The sequence below is a fragment of the Hibiscus syriacus genome, unplaced genomic scaffold, assembly GCF_006381635.1.
Source record: "Hibiscus syriacus cultivar Baekdansim isolate YM2019G1 unplaced genomic scaffold, ASM638163v2 tig00112852_pilon, whole genome shotgun sequence".
In the NCBI taxonomy this organism is placed as follows: domain Eukaryota; kingdom Viridiplantae; phylum Streptophyta; class Magnoliopsida; order Malvales; family Malvaceae; genus Hibiscus; species Hibiscus syriacus.
The window spans coordinates 515,484-531,020 of NW_024063410.1; the positions used below are offsets into that span (position 1 = coordinate 515,484).

Consider the following 15,537-nt stretch of genomic DNA (forward strand, 5'->3'; position numbering starts at 1 on the left):
TCCAACGCCAAGCATACGAGAGGACCACAATCTCCTCTGGCTCCGCTCGTTTGTTGTGGCGCGGTCTCGTCTCTAATAACTGTAATATTGAGCTTCTTTGGCTTCTTGTTTCCAGAACGAGTCCAATAATTGATCGCATCCAAGAATTTAGCCAAATGAGAGCTCCATCCCTTAATAACATCTCTTAAATCAGCCAATGATATGTAATTTATCATGCTGTCATACACTATTGTCTTAAGGGATGGGAGCTGAAGCTCGACGAGAATCCAATGTTTACGTTCCAAAACAGGGATAAACACCTGCAATCATAAGTAATAATTCATTCATTTGCGCACTTATTTCATAAAACCTTTAAACTCAATCTAAAATAAATACTAACCTTATCGACCTCCCACCATGCAGGATAAAGTTTAGCTTGTCCATTGCCCAAATCAAATGATTCATCTCGTGCATTCTTCAAGTGAACGGCGTGAAAGACGTCGGCATAATTGTATATCGTATATTTTTATTTTTCTTAAGTTTTCTTATTATTAGAAGACGTGTCACCCACGCATCGATATGTTGTTTTACAAAAAAAGACATATATTAGTGACTTACATAAATTTAAAAAAAAATTAATCAAATTGAAATATAAGAAAAATATAAGACTTACCCCCCCCATCGAAATAGCCATTGTCTTCGACCCCTAATAATACGCCCCACCAAGACCGATCAAGCAACAAATAGATATCATCGGTGAGCTTGCATATGTCAGTGAAACACCCCTGGCTCTGCTCATGTAGATAAAAATCAATAGCGGTCTTAGCCCAAAGGGTGTTATCCAGAATTGTGTCCGGTAGTTGTTCCCTCTCCTCTTCAGATACCGGTATGGTACTGGCCGGTAACTCATACGAGAGCCAACTTGAATCCATCATGTCCGGCACGTCAGAGGGTTTCTCAAGAAGCCTACATATGACGCCATGTGAATCGGGCTCTTGAATGGTGGGAGGACCTCTTCAATGATGACAGTGGCCTCTTGAACGGTGGGAGGGGACTCTCGAGGAATGATAGGGGGGGCCTCTTCAACGATAGGAGTGGACTCTTGAGGGATGACAGGCGAGTCGGGCTTCTTCTTGCGGTGTCTTCGCACTATTGGGGTGTACGGAGACTTAATAGCACGTGCACGCTGTCTGATGCGTGAACTCCGTCGTGCAAGCATAACCCGACGTAAAGCATCCACTCTATCGGGCCGCTAAATAATTAAATATAAAAATCAGTAAATAAACAGACATGATATTTAAACAGTGAAAACAAAGACAAATATGTTTCAAACTTGCATTGTATTCACCCAAGTCATTATTCTATCATAGTTCACAAAATGCATCAGATAACAAAGAAAAATATGTTTCAAACTAATACCCTGAAGTTAGTATTTGTCTTTGTTTTGTCTATTGGTTGAAGTAATGCAATCCATTCAAGTTTCAATTTGCAGAAGAAGAAATAGTTTACTTTCGCAACACGAAACTTAAAATCGCAACGCGAAACCAAAATCACAACGCGAAATGAAAATCGCAACGACAGAATCGCAATGCGAAATGAAAATCGCAACGAAAGAATCGCAACGCGAAATGAAAATCGCAATGCGATTTTGGTTTCGCGTTGCGATCTTGTCGTTGCGATTTTGGTTTCGCGTTGCGATTCTATCGTTGCGATTTTCATTTCGCGTTGCGATTTTGGTTTCGCGTTGCGATTTTAAGTTTCGTGTTGCGAAAGTAAACTATTTCTTCTTCTGCAAATTGAAACTTGAATGGATTGCATTACTTCAACCAAAAGACAAACAAAGACAAATACTATTTCACAGTGTTAAAGAATACACAGTTTAGCAGAATTGGCAGCAACCGAACAAATTTACTTTCAATCAAAAGACAAAACAAAGACAAATACTATTTCACAGTGTTAAAGAATACATAGTTTAGCAGAATTGGCAGCAACCGAACAAATTTACTTTCAACCAAAAGACAAAACAAAGACAAATACTATTTCACAGTGTTAAAGAATACACAGTTTAGCAGAATTGGCAGCAACCGAACAAATTTACTTTCAACCAAAAGACAAACAAAGACAAATACTATTTCACAGTGTTAAAGAATACACAGTTTAGCAGAATTGGCAGCAACCGAACAAATTTACTTTCAACCAAAAGACAAAACAAAGACAAATACTATTTCACAGTGTTAAAGAATACACAGTTTAGCAGAATTGGCAGCAACCGAATAAATTTACTAAGCAATCTAAGTGAAATGGCTAATCTAAGTGAAATTACGAGTAAATTTATCATTAAGTTAAATATGGAAAATCTTAAACTTACCTCGTTGCGTAGAGTATGAACCTCATTCTGCAACGATACTATCATCTCACGTAGAGCGGCAACCTCACCACGTAAAGTTGACACCTCCACACGCCATGCACCATCGTTATCGCGTAGAGTACCGATCTCCTCACGCAAGGCATTGACCTCATCACGTAACTCCCTTGACTCATCCCGTTGAGGTGGAGGTGGAGAACAGGGAGATAGGAGTCGTGGCATCTTTGCCGGTCGCCTATCATGAGGTGATGGTGGAGAAGAGGCTCGATGATGTGACGGGATAGGTGATGGCTCTCGTTCTAGAGGTGTATAGTCGGGTCGATCGGGTGATGGCTCTAGGTGAGGTGATGGCTCTCGAATTGGAGGAAGTGGATGCTGCTCATCATCCGTGCCATCAAAAAAACTCTGACTAGCTTGCCACCAATCAGTGGCAAGCTCTTCCTCCGTGGGTGTTAGTCTTTGTAATGGAATGTTGGCCTCCTAAAATATAAAAACTCAAACAAAGTTAAACGTCTACTATTAATAACTTGTTTATATATTATATGAAAGTATTTGTGTTAACTTACATTATTTATTGTCGCATATGGTATTAAGTCTTCCCAATCCAACAGAGTTTTCCTCTTCCAGGAAATAGCCCTGGGAATATCATTTGACGTTTTTATTGCATATGTACGCATGCTGGGGAAAGCCTCGAATATCCAAATCTACAAACAATATAATAACAAAATTAGTAATTGTTAAATAATTAATTATAATTTTAGAAACATTATATAGAAATTCTTACCTTAAAGGCCCAAACAAAGCCTGACAAAGTGTATTTGGACCCATCGCCCCGCAAACTTTTGCGGTCATCAAAGGCAGACGACAACTTAGTCCAGGTAGCTTTCCATATATACGAACCCCACGGAAACAGATTCCATGCATTCAGGCCCTCTACCAATATTATTAGCTCCCGATGAATAGGTTGTCTGGCCTCTCTGCCTAAAAAGCCGGCATACACAAGTAGTAGAAGGCATACTCGGACAACATCGACGTCATCCATCCGAGTGAAACCAGCTTTCTTATTAAACAATTTCTTCAGGTCGTCGACATGTAGGTTCGGCTTCTCCATTGACTCATCCGGAAAAACCCGGGATAACCATGATGGGCGGGCGATATGACGAGTGTACCGGCCTACATCATCGTGTCCGAATCGTAGACCAGTGATTAAGCAGAACTCCTTCCGCCCAAAACAAGTATACGCTGGTGGAAAATGAAACCATATCTCTTCCTCACCACGTTGTATACTGTCGGGTAGATTTGATGTCATGGTCTGAAGCCACAAATGGGTCAAATTAGCATCTCCACCCGGATGCTGTACTCTCAGCCATGGCCCGAAGCAGGTTTCCTCAAACAATTGTCTTTGAGCAGGTGAAAGCTTCGAAGCAATTGTAGTGGCCAGGCTGACTTTATTTCTCAAGGTCAATTGAGCCGAAAAAAATTTCTACAAAAACAATAAACACACCAAGTTAGATATACCAAAAACTACACTGTGAAGATATACCAAAAACAATAAACATAAAAAGTAGTAGTTTATTCTTGAAACTAAAATTTGCAACACTGTTTTGTCTTTTGGTTGAAATGAAAATCGCAACGAGAGAATCGTAACGCGAAATGAAATCGCAACTAGAGAATCGCAACGCGAAATGAAAATCGCAACGAGAGAATCGCAACGCGAAATGAAAATCGCAATGCGATTTTGGTTTCGCGTTGCGATTCTCTCGTTGCGATTTTCATATCGCGTTGCGATTCTCTCGTTGCGATTTTCATTTCTCTCGTTGCGACAGTCATTCTCTCGTTGCGATTTTCATTTATCTCGTTGCGACTCTTCTGCAAATTGAAACTTGAATGGATTGCATTACTTCAACCAAAAGACAGAACAAAGACAAAGACAAATACTAACTTGAAAATCGCAACGAGAGAATAGCAACGCGAAATGAAAATCGCAACGACAGAATCGTAACGCGAAATGAAATCTAAGTGAAATGGTTAATCTATTATTGAAATGACCAGTAAACTTATCATCAGTTTCAATATGAAAAACCTACAATAATGCAAACATTTCAAAATAAAAATAATTAAAAAAACTAACCCTCGGAGGTTGATTTTCCATTTCTGAATATTGTGAGGGATTTCTGACCGTGAATGGTTGTGAGGGATTTCGCCGGAGATGGGGACGGAAATCTTCGGAGATGGGGACGGATTTCTTCGCCGTAGAGAGTGAGAGATGGAGATGGGACTGAGTTGTGATTTTAGGTTTTAGGTTATGAGTTGCGATTACGGGATTTTGTCTTAATATTGGTTTTTGTAATTTGAAAATAAAATACGCGTAGCGATTATAATGGCGCTTTAAATATCGCGTTGCGATTTACGGATACGCGTTGCGATATACGGATACACGTTGCGATTTACGGATACGCGTTGCGATTTATGTGTTCGCGTTGCGATTTTGATATTCGCGTTGCGATTTTGGAAAATCGCAATGCGAATTTGTACTATCGCATTGCGATTTTCAAGAATCGCGTTGCGATTTTGGAAACTGATTTGCGATTCTGGGGATCGCGTTGCGATTTTTATTTCGCGTTGCGATTTTGTTGGTCATTTTGGCAAATCCAAAAAAAAGTTGGTTAAAATCGTATATTATAACTTTTTTTTGGTCACTGAGGCGATTTTCTCCCACTAAAAAGGTTGTTTAATATTAAAAAATGGTAAACTATATATTTAGTCACCCAACTATCACTCTTGTTCTTTTTTAGTCATTCAACTATATTTTTTAAAAATAATCACTAACGTTACATTTTAGTCTCATTTACGTCACTCACCGTTAAAAAATTAACAGTAACTTTGACATGTCAGATAATTCCATTTAATCATTGAAAAAATAAAAAAAATGATAAAGTATACAAATGATTCTGACTATAAGATATTACTTTATTGAGGCCTTAGATTATTAAAAGTTATAAAATGGTTCATCGACTATGGGGAGTTGCTTTGTTGAGTCTCTCAGCTATTAAAAGTTACAAAATGGTCACTCGAATGTTCATTATGTTCTACACTCGTCCTTTTCCATTAAAAAGTTAACAGACGTATGAGTTTGACGTTAACATGTTAACTAAGATATGATCAGATTTTATCTTATCTCAGTCAGCAGGTTAACGTACGACTTAAACCGTCGTCAAATTTTTAACCGAAAATGATAAGTTTAGAATATAATAAATAGTCGGTTGATCATTTTTTAACTTTTAATAGTAAATGGATTCAACAATATCACCAATTGATTGATAATATTTATCAGCAATTAGAGCAAGTGTTATATTGTTCTATATATTTCTTGTCTCCCCTTTCTATCATGTAAATATTTTCAATAATTCAAGCAAGTGGCTCGAGGACTAAAGCAAAGTAGGGTCTTCGGCCTGAGAAGAAGACATAAAAGCTTTCAACGATAGGAGCAAAGTCTCTTATTAAATCAAAGTAGGCCCTTTCGTCTCAAAAGTCAAAATTGGCCTAACGAGCAAGATATTTCTCCTCAACGACTTTTACTATTCGATTAAATTTGAATAATTAGAATCCACTTAAATTTTATAAATTTGATTTGTCTTTTAATAAAATTTGAATAAAAAAACTGAATTTTTCAAGTTAATTAACTCATAAAAATTATTTAGCTCGATTCGATTAAATAATCATTCTTGATATAAACTTTGTTTGAAAGCTTTTCAATGGAGCCTCGTACATATTTTAAACTTTCTTGTTTGAGATTTTAAACAAAGTTCGCAACTTGTTTCAGTTATGCAAAGGAATTAATGAAAAATCAAAATATAGGTGGCCACATTTATGGGTACAGGTTGCCAAAGTGTCGGCTCGTGTCCCGGCCCGTTAAGCTCGAGTACCCGTAAATTTGAGTACCCGCATTTTCGTATCACCGGTACTCTGTTCATATTTTTTTTCTTTAAATTATATTACTTTAAAAAATTACATAAAAATATATAATTGAAATTTTAAAAGTCTATAATACATATTCCTCCCATAAAATTTAAAAATTCAAATTACATAATTAAAATATAAAACTTATTAAAAATAAAATTAATGAATTACATTAAATATAAAATATTTTAAAGTTAAAAGAAATAACTTGAGAAATAATTTAGATTGTTACGGTCAAATAATTTAAGAAATTAAAATGTAATGGTTATTTGAGGTTAGTGAAACATTCTAAACCCAACCTAAATTACTTGGTATTGAAAACTTCAGGTTCAAAAGAAAACCCTGATTTATCTAATTGTTCCTCCATGGAAATCGAGGCGTTTCCAGCTCTAACTATCATAGTTATCTCATGAACCACTGGACTAACATCGAATTCGACTGAATTCCCCATCCGGGTATCATCCAAAGCCGTTACATTCTCCTCTGTTCCCACCAATTCACTCTTCTCCTGGGCATTTTGATAAACATCTGGCCTGCCAGACGACGATTGTTTTATAAACTCTGACTCCCTGGCATTGGTTCGTGGGGTAACTGAAAACCCAGATGGGATATCACCTGAGGTTACTTTAACAGCTCCAAAAATTTCATTTATTTCATTTCGCTCCTTTTCCACCAATTCACTCCTCTGCTGGGCATTTTGACAAACACCCGGCCTTCTAGACAACGATTGTTCTATAAACTCAAGCTCACTGGCTGTGTTTCGTGGAGTTATTGAAAACCCAGATTTGGTTTCATCTGGAGTAACATTAACAGATCCTCCTCTTTCTCTGCTTATAAATTCACATAAATACTCAACTGCCCTCCAGTAGGTCTTGCACCAGAACCTGAAGATAGAAAACAAGTAAGAGATATAATCGCAGCTTGATGATAGAAAACACAATATATTGTTGTAAAAGTGGATGAATGATTCAAAGGATTGGAGGGCACCTACCAAACCCGCCCGAATGCGTGGGATGTGAGCAATCTTATGCCAATCGGCACCAATGTCCTTCCTACATCTTTCCTCCAACTGGGGCACATTTAGTATATCCAACTCTTCCAAACTGGTTAGGCCATGCATCTCGTCCGGAAGCGATGTTAAATTCGGCAAATCTACTAGACGAAGCTCTTTTAGATTTGTTAGATGTTGGAATCCAGGAAAGAGTGACCTCAATCCACTGCAATTCTTGATTTCTAGTTTTTTCAACTGAACAAGATGCTGGAGGCAAAGGGGAAGAGACGCCAGCTGTGGAAGTTCAATAATCTCCAGATGCTCAAGAGAAGTCATCTTTTGCAGGAATTCGTTTAGCATGTCGTAGTCCAGTTCTTCATGAATATTCCCCACTTTGAAATATTTCAATTTGGAGAGAGGGAGAGATGAGGTTGACGGTGTAGTGTCGCTCATTTGAATGGTATGCTTTAATGGCCTTGAACTGGTATTCACCAAGATTAGCTTATCTTCGACTGATGGATACAACGGCATTGAACTCAAAGGGCATTTTTCAATGCATAAATAGGAGAGACAAGGAAATGCCATGGTTGATGCTCTTCTATCCTTGTCGTCATCCTTATCATAGTCGATCGGGCTTTTCCTCCACCAACTCTGCATATCTGGGCAGTTGCTGAGCGTGAGAAATGTAAGCGATGGGAAGAATGATTCTGATTCATCTTGTCCTCCACTGGGCTCACTGCCGTCCATGGACTCCAGCTCAGATATATTAAAAATGATAAGCCGTTGAAGATGTGGCAATCGAGCAAAGGAAGGGAGATGTTTAAATTTACTGGGACCCCATATTCCAATATCCACCAGATTTGTGAGCAAACCAAGCCAACTTGGGAACTTGGCATCGCCCCTCCATCCTATCACGCGGAGCTTCTTCAGATTAGGATGGGGCTGGAGGTCTTCAAGTGACTTCTCTTCATCTTCACTAGCACCGCTCCATTCTAAAACCAGTTCTCGTAGATGTTGCTTCCCTATCAAATTAGCAGCTTTAAACTTCTCTCTTGCATTTTTCACGAATCCCAATTTTCTTATTCTTAGCTTTCCCCTCAGGTTGTTGAGCTGACTCAATTCACTTAGATCCGCAGCAGCAGCACCATGGGAACCGTCTTTATCCACAACAAACATGCTTAACGTCTGAAGCGAAGTCAGCTTCCCTACTCCACGTGGCATATGAGTTAAGGCACAAAAAGCACACGGAAGATGGGTAAGGTTCACCAAGTTTTCAATCTTCTTTGGCAATTCTTTAAGCTCAAAGCAGTAGTCGAGTTTCAGCACTTGCAAATTTTGTATCTTGCAAATACTCTTTGGGAGGACCTGAAGTTGGTCATTGAAAGAAAGATCAAGGTACCTCAAATGTTTCAGCTTATGAATGGAGCCTGGAACTGTATCAAGTCCTAAATAATTGCATTCTAAAACACGCAAGCATCTACAATTTGAAATTATTAAATCCCAATTTGCATGATTCATATATTCAAAGTTGCTTGAAAATTTTAACAAACTCCGCAATTTCTTTCCCTTGAGCAAATGCATCAATGAAAAATCAATCGATACGTGACGACATTTCTCATCAATCTCACTTGTACTTGAATCTAGAATGCAGCTCTCCTTCCCTGCTACCGATTCAGCAAGATCATGCATCAAATCATGCATTTTACATGTTACTCTCCAAAATTCATCTTCTTCTACCTCTTGAAAGAAACTTCTTTCAACCAGACATTTAAAATACTCGAACCCAATCTCTTCAAGAGATTCACTCGGATTTGATTGTTTTACAAACCCTTGTGCAATCCAGAATCGAACAACTGCTTGCACATCAAATCTATGATCTTTTGGGTACAGTCTGCAATAAGCAAAGCAATGCTTCAAATGAGATGGGAGATGATCATAACTCAACCTAAGTGTAGGCAAAATATTTTCGTCCGTTTGAGATATTCTAGCAAGTTCATTATCTTTGAAAGAAAGCCACTCAGTTTCAGTATCTTTAAATGATAAGGTACTAGCTATTGTCCTTATGACTAAAGGAACTCCATGACACCTTTCCAAAACCTGCTTTCCTATCTCCACAAAGGCTGAATTTGTCGAATCTGCAAATCTTTGTTCAAAAGCTATATTTTTGAACAAAAACCATGCATCATCATCAGACAAGCCGCTTAGAACATGTGGCCGACAATTACTAGTGACCTTAGCTACCTTCTCAGAGCGAGTAGTTGCGATTATCCTACTCCCTTTGGCTCCACCCATCAGTAACTTCTTTAAGCTAATCCATAGGTTCCAGTTCTCATTCCAAATGTCATCTAAGACAAGCAAATATTTTTTCCCGTCAATTTTGTACCGAAGTTGTTTTTGCAGTTGATCCATTTCGAGTTTTTTACTAGGTGCTTGATCAGTTACAGATTTAATGATGTTTTGTACAATTGTTTTCTCTTCAAAAACATCAGAAACACAGACCCACATCCTTAACTCGAAGTGGTTTTCAACCATTTCGTCGTTATAGACAAACTGCGCCAACGCAGTCTTGCCTAAGCCTCCGATCCCCACAATCGGAATGACATAAACATTCTCTTCACTTTGAAACTCCAACAAGAGTCTTAGAAGAGCTGTTTTGTCATTGTCCCTCCCTATGATTTCACCTTTCGACACAAAAGAGTGCGTCTGCCTCCTTTTGGCCATGAAAGAGGTTTCCACAGGATGGTCACGCTGAACCAAGTTCAACATGTTGGCCTGACTTTGAATGGAAGTAAATCTGGCCTTGATGGCCTTGATTTTTCGTCCCATTTTTCGACCATAAGTAAAGGGGTTCGATCTCGAGAAGCAAACGCGTACCTCTTTGGTGAACTTGTTCCCACTCATCAGATTCTTCCGCAAGGCTTCGGTACGGACATCATCCAGCAAGTCTTCCGCGTCATACATAGCATCTTTCAGCTTTGCAAGCCAATCTTTGACGAGTTCGCTGGTCACGGACTGCTTTTCCGCGTCGAGAAGCACGGCTTTGATTGCGGAGATGGTGCTTTTGAGGTCGTCGAGGTCGTCTTTGAAATTCCACCACAAGCCAAGTTGCTCCAGAACAGGGGAGCTCAGTTCAGAAATGAGCCATCCGGCGATGTCAAAGGCGATTCCTTCGGCCATTGCTGGTTGAAACACAAACGAAGGCTAAAGTGTTTGATTACTTGTAAGAGGAGATGAGATGAATTGAAAATGCAGGTGTTAATACAAGTGGTTTGTGTAGTATTTTATAGATACAACTCCACTAAAAGAGAAAATCGCCTCAGTGACCAAAAAAAAGTTATAATATACGATTTTAACCAACTTTTTTTGGATTTGCCAAAATGACCAACAAAATCGCAACGCGAAATAAAAATCGCAACGCGATCCCCAGAATCGCAAATCAGTTTCCAAAATCGCAACGCGATTCTTGAAAATCGCAATGCGATAGTACAAATTCGCATTGCGATTTTCCAAAATCGCAACGCGAATATCAAAATCGCAACGCGAACACATAAATCGCAACGTGTATCCGTAAATCGCAACGTGTATCCGTAAATCGCAACGTGTATCCGTATATCGCAACGCGTATCCGTAAATCGCAACGTGTATCCGTATATCGCAACGCGTATCCGTAAATCGCAACGCGTATCCGTAAATCGCAACGATAATCCGTAAATCGCAACGAGAATCTGTAAATCGCAACGATAATCCGTAAATCGCAACGAGAATCTGTAAATCGCAACGATAATCCGTAAATCGCAACGAGAATCTGTAAATCACAACACTGAAATTTTGGGTATATAACACTGAAATCATAAACTAAATCCCTAAATCGCAACTCATTCCATCTCCATCTATCACTCTCTCCGGCGACATCCGTTCCTATATCCAACGACATCCTTCCCAATCCGGCAACAGGTTTTAGTTTCGCAGGTCGTCTGTTTAGTAAATTAATTTACAACCATGAAATCATCTAATGTTGATCATGTTTGGATAGATTTGTGTTTTGGAGGGTCATGGGATAATGTTCATGGTGTTTTACAATATATGCCTTTACCCATGAATCTTCAACTAAAATTGTCTTTACAAAAGTTAACTTATGAAACTCTAATGCTACGTGTTTCAAATAAATTGAATTTAGAGCCCCTAAGTGGATTTAGGCTATCTTATCAGAGAAATGGTAAAGTTTATTTGTTAACCGACAATGAAGATGTTGAACGATTCATTGCTTACATTAGTGTTTCACAAGATGATGTTACATTGTATGTTGTTGAACCTAGAAGTAGTATTGTTGGGTCAGTAGCGGGTAGTAATCAACTAAGTTTTTCTCAAAACCCACAACCTTTCTCTAATCCAAATCCCAATCAACTTTCAGCACCAAATTCCGGTTTTCGTATTGACCAGTTAGACGATGATGAGCCAACAGAAAAATTGTGAGTACTAGTCAGTATTCGAAATTTGGTCTTGGTCAATATCCGGACTTTGATATTGGTCAATACACGGATTTTGATGATGTTTCAGAAGAAGAAACAGACCCTGCGTGTAATGATTTTGATATTGGTCAATACCCGAATTTTGATGATGAAACAGCCGTTGCCGAAGAATGTATTGTTGATGATAATGAGGAGGAAGTTACGACTGTGAATGAACATGTTGAACATCCATTCTGTAATTCATATAATCCTGAAGAAGAAAAAGAAGAAGAAAAAATCCCCGAAGAAAAGAAAATGCCACGGGCGTATAACTGGAATATGCCAGAATTACTTCAGATACCGGAAGAAGAGTTGGTAAAGAAAGCAGTTGATTGTTACACAAAAGTTATTCGTATCAAGAAAGATGATTGTTTTGATACAAAGGAAGACTTGAAGATAGCTTTGTATACGAAATGTGTGGAAGATGGCTATCAACTAAAAGTTAACAAATCAAGCAAAGATCGTTTCGAAACAAGGTGTATGATTGACAAAAACTGTATGTGGCGAATGATTGCAAAGAGAATAAAAGATTGCGAAATGTTTCAAGTTAGGACTTTTATTGATAAACATACATGTTCAAGAACCCAAGTTTTTCCTCACCATAGACAGGCAAACAAAAAGGTGTTGGGTGGTTTTCTGGCTGAGTTAATGTTTTTGAATGGCAGGGTATATCGGGGACATGAAATTATGACTGACATGAATGCTCGGTTCAAGATTAGTATATCATATTCTCAAGCTTGGAGAGCCAAATGTTATGCCTTGGAATTGTTGAGGGGGTCGCCAGAAGCATCGTTTGCCCAACTGCCGGCTTATTGTCACAATTTAAAGCTGAAAAATCCTGGGTCGGTAACTCATATCAAAACAGATAGAGATGGACGCTTTGAGTTGCTGTTTATCGCCATTGGTGCTACGGTTAGTAAATCAATATAATTTTGTTGACTCATTTTTGTTAGTTACATGCATTTCACATTTAAATGATTATATTTCTTGTGTATATTATTTTGTAGATTCGTTCGTTTATTACTTGCATGCGCCCAGTTATTATAGTTGACGGAGCACATTTGAAAGGTCGATACCTTGGAGTAAACTTATTAGCAGTAGCCATGGATGCTAACAATGGGATATTGCCAATAGCTTACGGGGTTGGCAAATCTGAAACCTCTGATTCATGGACATGGTTTATGGGGCATCTTAGGGATTGCATAGGTCCTATTAGCAATCTGACAATCATATCCGATAGGGCAAACTCAATTGACAACGCTGTTAGAAGGTGTTTCCCAGATGCTTTTCATGGACTTTGTGGTGTTCATTTGTATAGAAATCTAAAATCAAGGTCTGCTGGTATAAAAAAGCACAAATGGACATACTGGAAGGCTGTAAAAGCTTATCGGGAAGTGGATTTCAATAAGCATATAAATTGTTTAAGACGTGTTTTGCCTTAGTGTGTTCAAACACTAGAAGATGTCGGGTTTGAAAGATGGTCAAGAGTACATCAACTTGGAGCAAGATATGGTTTCATGACGTCTAATAGTGCAGAATCAATCAACGCTCTAAGTCGTCATTCCCGGAAATTACCCATTACTATGTTAATGGAGTTTTTCGAGCCTCTATTCAACAGTGGTACTACAAGAAAAGAAACCATGCAGGTATTATTTCTTTGAATTCGTAACTTGTCATATTTATATATTTACTAAGTATTGTTTATTTAAATTTACAGGAACATTGGAACATCGTGTTACACCATGGACTGAAAAAAAGATAACGAAACGTGTTGTGAAGTCAACGTCATGGAGAGTTGAACCATGTTCAAACACTTTGTTTCAAGTACTGGATAATAACTTAAATGGGCTAGTCGATCTAAATGCAAAGACGTGTAGTTGTATGAAATGGCAAACATCTGGTTATCCGTGTGGCCATGTTATAAAAGTTGCTCTTCATTTAAACCAAGATGATTCAAGCGCATACGCTATGGATTGCTACACTACAGAAGTTTATCGACAGACTTATGCCGAGATTGTCTACCCTATTCCACATCCTTCTGAGTGGGACATACCAGATGACTTACAAACAGTTTTGCCACCAGCCATGGACAGAAGGCTACCTGGCCGACCAAAAAGTCACGATCGTATACCGTCTAAGGGTGAAGAGAAGAAGAGATCGACATGTAGTCGGTGCAAGGAAAGTGGTCATACAAGGTTGACATGTGGATCACCAGTGCCATCAAAATCATCTTTTCCTCTACCAAAATATGGATCCTCATCAAAATCCAAAGCTCATATGGTGTCAAGCAAAAGGCAATCATCTTTAAAATCCCAATCACAATTGGCTTCACCTTTTGGGACTGTTAACTTAGGTGATTTTTAAATGCAAACGTTGTATTATGTGGATTTTATTTGTGAACTTTTAACATTTTCAGTTGAATTAATGACTCAGGCCAACCATTTTGACTTAACCAACTCTTGTTATTCAGTTGTTATCACTATTAGGCATGCATTTGACTATCGCAACACGGAAATTACAATCGCAACGAGAGAATCGCAATGCGAAATGAAAATCCCAACATGAAAATCGCAATGCGGAAATGAGAATCGCAATGCGAAATGAAAATCGCAATGCGAAATGAAAATCGCAACGAGAGAATCGCAATGCGAAATTAAAATCGCATTGCGATTCTCCCGTTGCGATTTTAATTTCCGCATTGCGATTTTCATTTCGCATTGCGATTCTCTCGTTGCGATTTTCATTTCGCATTGCGATTTTCATTTCGCATTGCGATAGTCAATTTTGCCTTCAACATAATGCAGATTGAAATCAACAAAATCAACCATTACATTTCAATCAATTAAACAAGCACAAATAAGAATTATATTCGCATCAATTACACAAATCAACTTTTACAAATCATCTTTTACAAATCAATTAAACAATCAAAAAATAAGCAATAATTCTTATTTCCGATCATCTACTATTGAATCAACTTTTACAAATCAATTAAACAATCAAAAAACAATCAATTAAACTATTGAATCAACTTTTGCAGCCATACATCATTTTCACGCAGTTCACTTCTGAGATTAACCTGCAGAAACCAAACATTTGCTCAAACAACACTTTCTACACATCTAAAACCTACAAACAACAAATTATTGAATTCTAGGTACTTAACCAAACATTTTCAAACCAAAAGTATATAAACTTACCAATTGTTTATGGACATTTTTATAACGCGGATGCAGGTAGGCAACGTCTCGTATATATCGATTTAGCCATATAATGCCGAAACCACAAGCCTACTGCAGCTCTATCTCTATCGGTGGGAGGTAGATACTTGATGCTTCCCGTCGTCAAACGCTCCAACGCCAAGCATACGAGAGGACCACAATCTCCTCTGGCTCCGCTCGTTTGTTGTGGCGCGGTCTCGTCTCTAATAACTGTAATATTGAGCTTCTTTGGCTTCTTGTTTCCAGAACGAGTCCAATAATTGATCGCATCCAAGAATTTAGCCAAATGAGAGCTCCATCCCTTAATAACATCTCTTAAATCAGCCAATGATATGTAATTTATCATGCTGTCATACACTATTGTCTTAAGGGATGGGAGCTGAAGCTCGACGAGAATCCAATGTTTACGTTCCAAAACAGGGATAAACACCTGCAATCATAAGTAATAATTCATTCATTTGCGCACTTATTTCATAAAACCTTTAAACTCAATCTAAAATAAATACTAACCTT

General features: G+C 38.3%; 1 protein-coding gene across 1 annotated transcript; it reads right to left on the reverse strand.

Annotated features, from left to right (window-relative positions):
- Nucleotides 1–6,608: 6,608 nt before the first annotated feature.
- Nucleotides 6,609–10,522, reverse strand: LOC120183883 (putative disease resistance protein RGA4). The gene has a single exon (XM_039188478.1). It carries the CDS (start codon nt 10,470–10,472, stop codon nt 6,609–6,611), a length of 3,864 nt encoding a protein of 1,287 aa, XP_039044409.1. The 5' UTR covers nt 10,473–10,522.
- Nucleotides 10,523–15,537: the final 5,015 nt, after the last annotated feature.

What these genes read in the sequence shown, in the direction of transcription:
- LOC120183883 (XM_039188478.1), bottom strand. Translation starts at nt 10,472, where the DNA reads ATGGCCGAAGGAATCGCCTTTGACATCGCCGGATGGCTCATTTCTGAA.